Genomic DNA, 12,387 nt, shown 5'->3' with positions numbered 1-12,387 from the left:
TTTTAATTTTTCATTTTTAAACATTTATAAACAAATATTTTGAGTTGTGAACACTTTTTGAAACAAAAATAATAACGAATTGAATGAGACATTTTGCATCATTAGGTGCAGTAGCTTTTTCATCATTTTCCATAAGTTATGGAATTAGATATATATTCTATGTTCTTAAGCATTTTTCAGCATATTCACACTAAAGTGTCCCAAGTAGAACAAAAATTTCCTCATATTAAAATTTTTACTTGCACCATTACCATTGCGTTTGCAACCAGCAATAATTAATGATGTTGGTATATCCTTTTACGAAATTGCCTATTTCCATACTAGCTGACTGGTTTCTGGTAAGTCCTCTATTCCAAACATCTTAATCAATGGATATTAAAATTACTTTCTTTAACTGTATTTTAGGTATCCAACTACACCTGATTGCATCAAATGATGTTTGTATTCATGGAGAACACTGGTAATTATATTCTTGTAACAACAAGCATTCTGGTTTGAGAAAATGTATTTAAAGAGAGAAATGAAAAATTGGTATTACATATACTGTGTGAGTAACAACAGTAAAATTCACCATGGAATTAGTATACTTTAGCGTAAATATTTACTGCTTAGAATAATACGATTACTATTTATTTGATGAACATTAAGATTTATATAAAGAAGAGCAGAGTACATGGTTGTGAACACTTTTTGAAACAAAAATAATAACGAATTGAATGAGACATTTTGCATCATTAGGTGCAGTAGCTTTTTCATCATTTTCCATAAGTTATGGAATTAGATATATAATTTAATATCCATTAATTAAGATGTTTGGAATAGAGGACTTATCAGAAACCAATCAGCTAGTATGGAAATAGGAAATAGGCAATTTTGTAAAAGGATAAACCAACATCATTAATTATTACTGGTTGCAAACGCAGTGGTAATGGAGCATGTAAAAATGGTTACATGGTTACTATCCTTGACTATCTTCTTATGAATTGCTTTCCTATCTACTTCTATGATTTATATCATTTAAAATGATTAGCTACAATAATACCAAAGATACTTACCAGAGACCACTTCTTCTTTAGGAGTAAGTGCATCAATATCTATGGATGAGATGCTTGGAGAGCGAATCAAGCTGGCTAAATTGAGAGTCAGATTCAAACGATTCCGATCCAGTTCTCCAGACGTCTCAATGCTAATCACTTCATAGTGAGTTTCAGTCATGTCGTTTGACGGAACCTACGATGGGAAGTGCATGTATATAATCAATAAATAGGTCAAAAATTTAGCATAATTTTGGTGGAATAACAAGGGCACTTAATTATATAGAAACTCTGAAGCTTCCACTTAATGACAGACTAGAATTTGTAATGCAAACTACAGAGTAATATAGTGTGAGTTAACGATGAATTTTCTAACTATATAATGAAAAACTGGAAAGAGAGTAGCTATCTCATGTATTAGGCTGTAGCATAAGTCTGTAACATTTAAATATAAGTTGGCATCACTGAGACAACTAGGAGTTTGTTTATCATTTGTCAATTGTCATTTGGAGTACCAGTGTTGTGTTTGTGGATAAGCTTTGAATTGTGCTACTTTGAAAAAGGTGAAGTATCAGACGAATGATCGACGATGGAGTGTCAAGTGGCAAAAAACAAACATTTCCAACATATTCTTCTGTTCGAGTTTAACAGAGGAGCAACAGCAGCTGAGGCAGTTAAAACCATATGTACTGTGTACAGGGATGATGCTATTAGGGACAGGATGGCGTAGAAAATGTTTAATTGTTTTATACAGGATGACTTTCACCTGAAAGTTAATCCACTTCAGGAAGATCATTGACCTTTGATGAAGACTAACTCAAATGGATTCATAATTACCCATGCAGTCAAAACTGAGAATTAGGACATGTAATAAACTGTTAACAGTCAATTGTTGTGCAGCATTTGCACTCCATGGAAATGATTCAGAAATAAGGAGGGTTAAGTGAAAACAACAAATAACAGCATGCAACCATTTGTGCATCTCTGCTTGATCATTATCGGTTAGCTCACGAACAGCATTGAACATTCTTGTCAAGGAATGTTATGGCGACAAAAAATTCCCTCTTTACATGAACATCAAAAAGCAAAGGGAATGGCTGAACCCCCAAAAAAGCAAGCTCAAGTCCAAGAACTAGTGCCCATGATAAAAAGGTACTGTTGTGTATCTGGTGGGACAAGAAGGTATATTGTTCTGCAAGTTGCTTCCCAGAAATGCAACTGTCACTGCTGATGTTTACCGTCAGCAACTGAGACACCTTGCAACTGCAATGCAAGAAAACCAACCACGATGAAATCAAGTGTTGCTATAGGGAGTTTCCTGCTTAAATTGGGGGTTGGCAGGTTTGAATTATGTAGGAAATTGAAGTAGCTAGCTTTTATCTTTAGTATTTACCTGTTGACACTAGTATATGGTTTCAAACTATTAACTGGGTATTTATTTATTTAGCTTATGGCAAATTACACAATATATATAAAATAAAATGATAGTTTGGGCTGTAACTATCTAAAAAGGAAACCATCACCTGGGCACCTGAAATATTCAAAGTTTTATATCTAAACTAACTGATGTACCCGTGCTTCACTATGGAAATCTACATTGTATACATAATTCTATGTTAGGTAGTGTATACATTGTAAGATTGTATTAAATTGCACAGCTCTTAACGTTACCCTAGAAATGCAATGGGGAAGTCACCAAACGTCTTTTCTTATGTGAAGACTGGATTAGGGAAGTTTCACTGTAATGGTAGGCCCTCTTGGCTACCACCAGTCACAATCAAGTTGGGGAGTTCTCATTATAATGGCAGACATCACTCTCCACCTGCCTTTTTACATCCTCATAAAGACTGTCTTAGTGGTTTTCCCTACTGAAATCAACATAGGTCATTACAATGACACCAGTAGGAATGTCACGTTTAAAAGCAACGCTATTATTTGAAATACTTGATCAAATGAAAAACCACACATTTTCTCACTTTTAATGAACAATAATACGCTGCCGATCTAACAGTCCAAAGTTCCAGAGCTGGAATAACCAGGCCATGGACAGCTGTGAGCCAAGAACACTCTAATTTCATTTCGGGGGGGGGGGGGGGGGGGGAGGAGGGCACGAATAGTGTAGAGTCAGGGCAAAATTTATGCCCTTTTAGTCATCTGTTTGATAGGAGTACCCAATGAGTTGGAAAATCTCAATTCACTACCCTGGAAGGGGGAAAAACTATCTGACTTGAAGGCAAATTTTGCCTCCAAGCCAGAGGAGAAACCCCCTGTTCGCTGCTAATTTGGAATAAAATGAAGTAGAATTTAACCAAAGTTAAGATGAAGAAGCTTTCCTTAAGAAACACCTCTTTTCAGGGTTGAATTTTGAGTTTAGTGAATTGTGGTGCTATAATTTGGAATAGGCCGAAATTGTAATTCTAGATCAGGTCATGAGTGAGCCTGTACTAATACTGCTACTAAAATGTTTTCATTCCTCCCCTGAAGGGGGATGTGGGCTTCCTAGAAGGTGACACCATCCCTCAGGCCAGGAGATTTCTCTGCCATTATTCCGTTAAGTGTGGACATTGATCATTCCAATCAGTGCGTCACAGTAGGGATCGAATAGCTGGAATACTATGATGAACCAGTGTGTTACGTACCAGCAGTATCAGAAAATGTATGAAACAGAGGAATGGCATGCTAAAGAAGAAAGTTATCTAACTCCCCAGCTATTTCCTGCCAATATTCAGGCAGATTGTTATACTCGGTATGCAGCACTAATCCCATATATCGGAGATGAGTGACAGCATAAGAGACAAAGAATATCACAACAAACAATGGTCAATGTAATGGTATTATTGATCTATTTTATGAGCTTTCGATATTGTAGGCCTTCACATTTAGTTTTCTTCCGACTCTGAAATACCACTCTTATCATAGTCGGGACGGTAAAACTGAATAAAACATAAATGATTGAAAATTGCATTCTCTATAACTTTTGTTATGTAGTAATTTTTGATAGGACCAATAACATACGGTAGGTATTTAAAAACTAAATTTTAGGCGCCTTCCCCTGAACTACTATTTCATCGATGGTGAATAAAATTGTTTATAGCTTAGACTATAGATTTTTATTCCCCGACTCTATATACCGATTTTCATTAAATTCTGTTAACCCATTTTCTCATGGCTCAGTGCTGATATGTACTTAGCAACAAAAATACATGCATACATTATCATTATAGACTGTTATGCCTTTCAGTGTTCAGTCTGCAAGCCTCTGAGAATTTACTAAACGTCGCCACAATCCTCGATTTGCAACTAGTGTTGTGGCCTCATTTAGTTCTATACCCGTTATCTTTAAATCGTTAGAAACCGAGTCTAACCATCGTTGTCTTGGTCTCCCTCTACTTCTCTTACCTTCCATAGCAGAGTCCATTATTCTCCTAGGTAACCTATCCTCCTCCATTCGCCTCACATGACCCCACCACCGAAGCCGGTTTATGCGTACAGCTTCATCCATCGAGTTCATTCCTAAATTAGCCTTTGTCTCCTCATTCCGAGTACCCTCCTGCCATTGTTCCCACCTGTTTGTACCAGCAATCATTCTTGCTCCTTTCATGTCTGTTACTTCTAACTTATGAATAAGATATCCTTTCGCTCCCGTAAAGCAAAGTTGGTCTGAAAAGACACCGATGTAAAGATAGTTTCGTCTGGGAGCTGACTTCCTTCTTACAGAATACTGCTGATCGCAACTGCGAGCTCACTGCATTAGCTTTACTACACCTCGATTCAATCTCACTTACCATATTACCATCCTGGGAGAACACACAACCTAAATACTTGAAATTATTGACCTGTTCTAGCTTTGTATCACCAATCTGACATTCAATTCTGTTGAATTTCTTACCTACTGACATCAATTTAGTCTTCGAGAGGCTAATTTTCATACCATACTCATTGCACCTATTTTCAAGTTCCAATATATTAGACTGCAGGCTTTCGGCACAGTCTGCTATAAGACCAAGTCGTCAGCATAGGACAAACTGCTTACTACATTTCCACCTAACTGAATCCCTCCCTGCCATTTTATACCTTTCAGCAGATGATCCATGTAAACTATGAACAGCAAAGGTGAACAATTACAGCCTTGTCTAACTCCTGTAAATACCCTGAACCAAGAACTCATTCCACCATCAATTCTCACTGAAGCCCAATTGTCAACATAAATGCCTTTGATCGATTTTAATAATCTACCTTTAATTCCATAGTTCCCCAGTATAGTGAACATCTTTTCCCTCTGTACCCTGTCATATGCTTTCTCTAGATCTTTGAAACATAAACACAACTGCCTATTCCTCTCATAGCATTTTTCAATTACCTGGCGCATGCTGAAAATCTGATCCTGACAGTCTCTATGTGGTCTGAAACTACACTGGTTTTCATCCAACTTCTTCTCAACGATTGATACAGGACTGATGGAGGTTTATTCAATCTCAGTAGACTACGAGCCAAGACCGAACTTTCCACTACATCCATCATTGAACTTCAGTATGCTGATGACAATGTTGTTCTTGCAAACTCTGAACATGATTTACAAGCAATCTTAAATGCATTTGATGAAGCTTATACAAGTATTGGCCTAAGCCTTAACATCCAAAAGACTCAGATCCTTTACCAGCCTGCACCCAACTCCATCTCCGTATGTCCTACAATCACAGTCCAAGGCAAAGTTCTGAAGAACAAAGAACATTTCTCATACCTCGGCAGCCATCTCTCAGCAAATGCAAATCTTGATGATGAGATTCAACACCGTCTCAAATGTGCTAGTATGGCTTTTGGTCGTCTTCGGGTAAGGGTCTTTGATAATCATAATATCAGCACTCAGACCAAGCTTTATGTGTACAAAGCTACCGTTATACCATCTCTTACATATGGAAGTAAAACGTGGACTACCTACAGGAGGCACATACGATGCCTGGAAAAATACTATCAACGTTGCCTGAGAAGGATCCTGAGGGTGAAATGGCAAGATCTACGCACTAACATCAGTGTTCTGGAAGAAGCTAACTCCACTAGCATTGAGGCCATGATTATCAAGCACCAACTTCGCTGGACAGGCCACAACGTTCGCATGTCTGAATTCCGTCTCCCAAAACAAATTATGTACTCCCAGCTAAAGGATGGTCATAGAAAACTTGGAAGACCACAAAAGCGTTACAAAGATGCACTAAAAACCAACATGGAAAAGTGTCAAATGAAAACTAACAACTGGGAAGCTACGGCACATAACCGCACAGTCTGGCGTCGCAACGTCTGGGAAGGAACTCAGCGCTTCGAGCAAGAAAGGCGGAGAACAGAAATTGACAAGCGCAATGCAAGAAGACGTCAGCTCATGAAGAAAAACCAAACTACACAGCCAGTACCTAACGGAACAAATGTGTGTCAAAAATGTGGAAAAATCTGCGGTTCTAGGATTGGCCTCTACAGTCACTTAAGATCTCACAAAAACTAAGTTCTTCAGGAAGACAATCATACTTGTTTACGAGGGATAGCCCATCATTTATCGATAGGACCACTAATAACAGAAATATTTGAGAATTAAATTTTAGGCCTTCCCCTAAACTACCATTTCACTGAGCGTGAATAAAATGATTTATAGCCTAGATTGTAGTAGCTCATTTCCCAACTTTACATACCAATTTTCATTAAATTCTCTTCAACCGTTTTCTCGTGGTGCGCGTACATACATACAGACAAAAAACACAGAAAAGTAAATAGGGAATTTCCTTGTTAATGTGGATATAACCGATAAAAAATAACGATTCTTTTTAAATTCTGAGCAATGTACAGACAACTCTTATTTTATCTATTTATCTATCAATCTATATATATATATAGATTGTCCAGCCACTCTATAGCCATTCTAGAGGCTTGAGCAAAGTCTTCCAGCCCAATAGCTTTCAAATTAAGATGGAGAACTTTCGAGAAAATTATGACATTTTTCACAGAAGTGAATGTTTTGCTATTAATTTCAATCACGATATCATCATATAATAAAATTCTGGCTGGTAGTTCAATAACATTTGATCTATCACAATCTACAGAGGGGTAGCCGCCGTTACTGGTTTCTTGCAAAAAATCAGCAACTTCCAATTTTTCGTGGTTTTGCCTGCATATTTTTATGCAATTGGCATGTTTTGGAGAAGGGTCAAAGAGGAGAGTATTTAATATAATTATAAATAAATAAATAAGAAGCCTTTCTCGTGGACAGTCAAGATTTTCTTCTGATGATGCACAGTACAGTTCTCTGCAAAACGTAAAGAATTTCACCTTATTTTCTTGACACAGCATAAGCCCAAAAACCTATATCATGCCTATAAATAAATAATTGTTTGGAGAAAAGCATTTGGCAAAACAGATAAAACCTTTATGACCCCCCCCCCCCAAGAACAGTAAATTTCCCATCAGAAGGAATGGAATGTCGTTACCTATGGCATGTTTCAGAAGACGATTCACACACCTTAATGAACGACTATTTGTCACTGGGGGCTTTATCCCATACCGAGCTGTACTAATCAAATATCGTCAGTTGCTTTGGAATTTAATTTTAATCCAGACATCAAACTCTCATTTAAATTTAGAGGAATTTTGAATGTAATGTGTACTATTCAACCGCTGGGCAGAAAGACATGAAGTACAGCTGAGCAGGAAGACGTCTGACTGACTGCGCACGTGTGCCTGCTCTGTTCCACCTCCCCTATCATGCCTCCTGCTCAGTGCTCTCATGGTTCAGACGGCCATGAAGTACTGGTGAGCGCTTTGGCGAATCAGAATGCTACATTTTTCTTTAAGAATTTAAAAATATACAGCAAGAAATGTTTATGCTTTTAAAGACACACTACAAATCTACAGGCCAAGAGCTATCGTCAGAAAGCTTTATGATGTAAATCGGTTCAGCCGTTCTCTCAAAATCACGATCACAAAAATTAGCTCAGTGTTTTAAATGTATAGATGTTTCGTTCATGGGGACCAGGCAAATGAGAAAACTGTATGTACTGAAAATGATCTAATATGCTGAAAGTTGATTTTGAATAAAATGTGGTCATGAAAATACATAAATTAATTGAACGGAGCCAGTTTTTGTTTATCTGTTCAAACCATATTAGCACTATTATAACTCAGTTATATGAGTTTCGACTTGACAGTTAACCGGAAGTCAGACATTAGTGCCAAATTGTCACAAGTACGAACAGCTGATTCACGATGCACAACACGAATGGAAATGTATATACTCGAATATAAGCCCAGTATCAATTATTCTTTGTAGCAACATGCATAACTCACATAAGATTAACAATAACACATAACATATTTAGGGTAAGGCTGTAAGATAAAAATAGATCAATGCTCAAACAGATAAAACGCGAGAAAATGAACTAAAATTTTTACTCATAATCATGGCTAATAGATTCGATTTCTCTCCTAAGGAAAGAAAAATCCTACAAAGGGAAATACACCACTCGTTTCTGAGTCACTATAGGCATTGTCATGGTCTGTTGAGGTTTCATTTCACTCTCGCTTGACCGTAACGAGATAATAACAATCTTCAACATAATCGTCTGTGATACTTTCCCTCTCCCAAGCTTCATTTATCTCAGACTGTGTCTCACAATCTCACTTCAGTCTTCCGCACTTACAAGGCCAACGGCTTCCCAAAGAAGTCTCTACTTCCAAAGCTGTGAAGAGTCAGTTATTTGCAGCTACATATTCCTTCACTTGGGATCAACTCACTTCTATGGTGTTAAAATGGCAATGGTGTGGTGGAAGATGAACAGTTTTATGCCCACGCCTCTTGGCTATTTCATCCACCATGAAAACTGGGTACTAGGACATGTTTCGTTTCACAAGATGCATGAGATCCCACTTCCCCATGTCATCACGAACCGAAATATTGTGCTCCTTCACCCACTCCATCAACTCATTATTTCTAGCCATCACTGTTGGTGCTTTACCAAGAATGACCGAGTGAACTGACAAAGACCACAAAAATAACTGAGCACAATACAACACACAGCTGATAGCATGTGGTTATAGTAAACAACAGATTGACAAACTGGCAACCGGAACTAGAATCTGATGTGCTCTATCGCACCAAAAGGCAGCGCTCAAATGTCAAGTGGAAACTGATAAGAACTGAACTATTGTGATATTAGGAGTACACTATGTTTACTGAAGGAATAAGAAAAACATTATCTTACTGACTGAAACAGACAAAACCTCCTACAACAGAACGGCTTCATCTTTACTCACATCGAAGTCAAAATCACTGTACATAAGATTCATTATGAGTTCCTGAATGGTGGTGTCCCTTGTCAGTTCTCAGTGAAAATCCTTTTCCTGCAGTTTTCGGCCAGTCCTTGACCCTAACTCTATCAAGAGCTTCGTGTGCGAGTCATTCCATGTCTGAAAGTCGAAATGTATTGTTTAACTCTGCTTCTTTGCCCTCAAGTATTTCAGAAAGTGATGAACAAGCTAGCCTTTAAATAAGTGAGCATTCATTTCTGAAAGATAATCTGAATCCTTGCTGTGAGTTTTCTGTATTCTGTGCGTCTGTTATTCAATAATGTTTCAGACATAATGGTTATTTTTAGATGGCCTAAATTTAACCTAGAGTAAGTTTATCATAGTTTTATTATTTAAATCATCCATGAAGTAATATCAATCTATTTTCCCTGTAACCAATCAGAGACTCAGTTGCCATCAGATAATGATAACTATAAATTATTTGCTTGTATCATATTTGAAAGTAAAAGTCATGTTGTTGGACTTTTGCTGTTTAACATGATGATTTTAGCAATTTATTTAACACTCCAAGTTACACTCCATGTAGCCCCAGTATACAAGGAAAAGGATGACAAACGAAAAGTGGATAATTATATGCCAGTCAGCTTGGCGTGTTGTTTGTAAGCTCTGGGAAAGCATTCTTTCTGAATATATTAGACAAGTTTACAGAATTGCTAACTGGTTTGATAAGAGGCAGTTCGGGTTTACAAAAGTTATTATAGTGAGGCTCAACTTGTAGGATTCCAGGAGGTCAATTGGGCGTATCGCTTTTGATAGGGTAGATCATGGGGAGATTACTGACGAAAAGTGGGTGCTATTGGACAAGACAAAAGAGTGGTTGATGATAGGGTAGATCATGGGGAGATTACTGACGAAAAGTGGGTGCTATTGGACTAGACAAAAGAGTGGTTGAATGGGTGGCTAAATTTCTAGAAACTAGAACTCAGGTGAAGTGTTACCTCATACTGTAATGATTACGAAAGTGGAGGAGGTGAGGGTCCCGAGGCCAGTATTATTGGACCGTTTTCTTATATGTATAAATGATTCGAGTAAAGAATTGGAATCACAGATAATAGTATATGTGGATAATGATATACTGTATAGAGCATTAAATGAGTTGCAGAGTTACGAGCAAATACAAGGGGACCTAGACAATGTTGTGAGATGAACAGCAGATAATGATATGATGGTAAATGGGATGAAATGTCAAGTTGTAAGTTTCATCAAGAGGAAAAGTCCTCTCTGTTTTAATTACTGTGTTGATGGGGTGGTAATACCTCATGGGGAACACTTTAAGTACCTAGGTGCTAATACAGGGAGTATAATTTAAGACTTCATAGCAGAGTACTGAGGCATAGGAGTACCGAGAAGTGGTGCCAGCGAGCGCAGTGCCTGGAATTGCGAGTGGACGTAGTCGTCTCAAAGAAGCGGCATGATTACACCTATAGAAATCAAATGACACTGAACTCACTAGCTATATAAATGCTCACGATAAATAAATAAATAAATAAAAAACAAACAAACAAACAAACAAACAAACAAACAAACAAACAAACAAACAAACTAGTGAACTCACCAGTTGCCCACATCAGGACTACTTGATACGAGAACTGTAAAAGTTTCAAAGAAACGTAGCATGATTTGTTCTGGGTGATTTCCGACAAAGGAGTCATCATTAATCATTTTGCTCATTGCAGAGCGTCGAGACCTCATAACACTATCATTTCTGCATTGCAACCTTGACGAGATGGCTCCATTCAAAGTGATTTTCAGCTTTCTTTAACATGATCTGAAGAGGTAGGCCAGTGAGTGATCTTCTTCACCTGATCTAACCGTATACTTGCTATTCTTCACCATGGTCTACTGCCTTCAACTTTGCCTTGCAAAATGGTCTTTTCTAAGTTCTCTCCTTTTCTGAAAATGTGGTCAAGGAACTGGAGGTAACACCCACTCACACAGGAAGATTTTCTTGATGATCAGTTTGTTGAGAATGGAATAGTGTTATGAAAATGTTGCAAACTTTGGGCTGGAAAGATGTGGGAGTAAGGAGACGAGATGCTTGACTACGTGGTATGTTTTGAGCTGTCAGCAGAGAGATGGCATGGAATACCATTAGTACGATGAATAATCTTCAACAGAGCTTTTAAAAGTAGGAAAGATAATAATATGAAGATAAAGTTGGATTTCAAGAGAACAAATTGGGGCAAATATTAATTTACAGGACAAAGAATAAGGGATTGGAATACATTATCAAGAGAAATGTTCAATACATTTTCAAATTCTTTGCAAACATTTAAGAAAAAGCTAGGTAAACAATTGATACAGAATCTGCCACCTGGGCAATAGCCATAAATGCACATCATTGATGACATTGTTTTTGCCAGCCCCATATGACATATTATGATCAGCCTGTCACCTTTTCCTACATGTATACATGGGCACCCCCCTCTTCTGGACAAATCTTGCCATTGTTCTTTCGTTTGGTTCTGACTGATCTAGGTTTCATGTAGATAGAAGTTTTTTTTTTTTTTTTTTTTTTTTTGCTAGTGGCTTTGCTTCGCACCGAGACAGATAGGTCTTATGGCGACGACGGGATAGGAAAGGCCTATGAGTTGGAAGGAAGCAGCCGTGGCCTTAATTAAGGTACAGCCCCAGAATTTGCCTGGTGTAAAAATAGGAAACCACGGAAAACCATCTTTAGGACTGCCGACAGTGGTATTCGAACCCACTATCTCCCGGATGTAAGCTCACAGCTACGCGCCTCTAACCGCACGGCCAACTTGCCCAGTGAAGAAAGGTCTGTCATCACCACAGGTCTGTAGAGTAAGTTCTGTAAGTAAACATTTAGTCTGGCAGCAACAGTGTCGCTTCTTTGTAAAAGGAATTTCCTACTGTCATTGGTTTGCTGATTTTTAATAGTATGTACATAGAAGATACGGAGCCCTTGTAGTTAACTTTCAACTTCATTAAGTACAACAATTTCTAAGCCACTGGATATTCTCCATTATTGTACAAGTCAAATATTGTA

At 37.8% G+C, this 12,387-nt stretch overlaps 1 protein-coding gene across 5 annotated transcripts in view; it reads right to left on the bottom strand.

The window, feature by feature from the left end:
* GAPcenA (GTPase activating protein and centrosome-associated) overlaps window positions 1–12,387 on the bottom strand; it is a 316,010-nt gene that overhangs the window by 191,954 nt on the left and 111,669 nt on the right. For all 5 annotated transcript variants that reach the window (XM_067138159.2, XM_067138162.2, XM_067138164.2 and 2 more), the window contains one exon: window positions 1,056–1,230. In XM_067138159.2, the coding sequence (XP_066994260.2) occupies window positions 1,056–1,230 (175 nt within the window). The remainder of the gene's footprint in view (window positions 1–1,055; window positions 1,231–12,387) is intronic.

This window comes from Anabrus simplex, chromosome 1, assembly GCF_040414725.1.
Source record: "Anabrus simplex isolate iqAnaSimp1 chromosome 1, ASM4041472v1, whole genome shotgun sequence".
NCBI lineage: Eukaryota > Metazoa > Arthropoda > Insecta > Orthoptera > Tettigoniidae > Anabrus > Anabrus simplex.
This window is presented reverse-complemented; position numbering and strand designations above follow the sequence as displayed.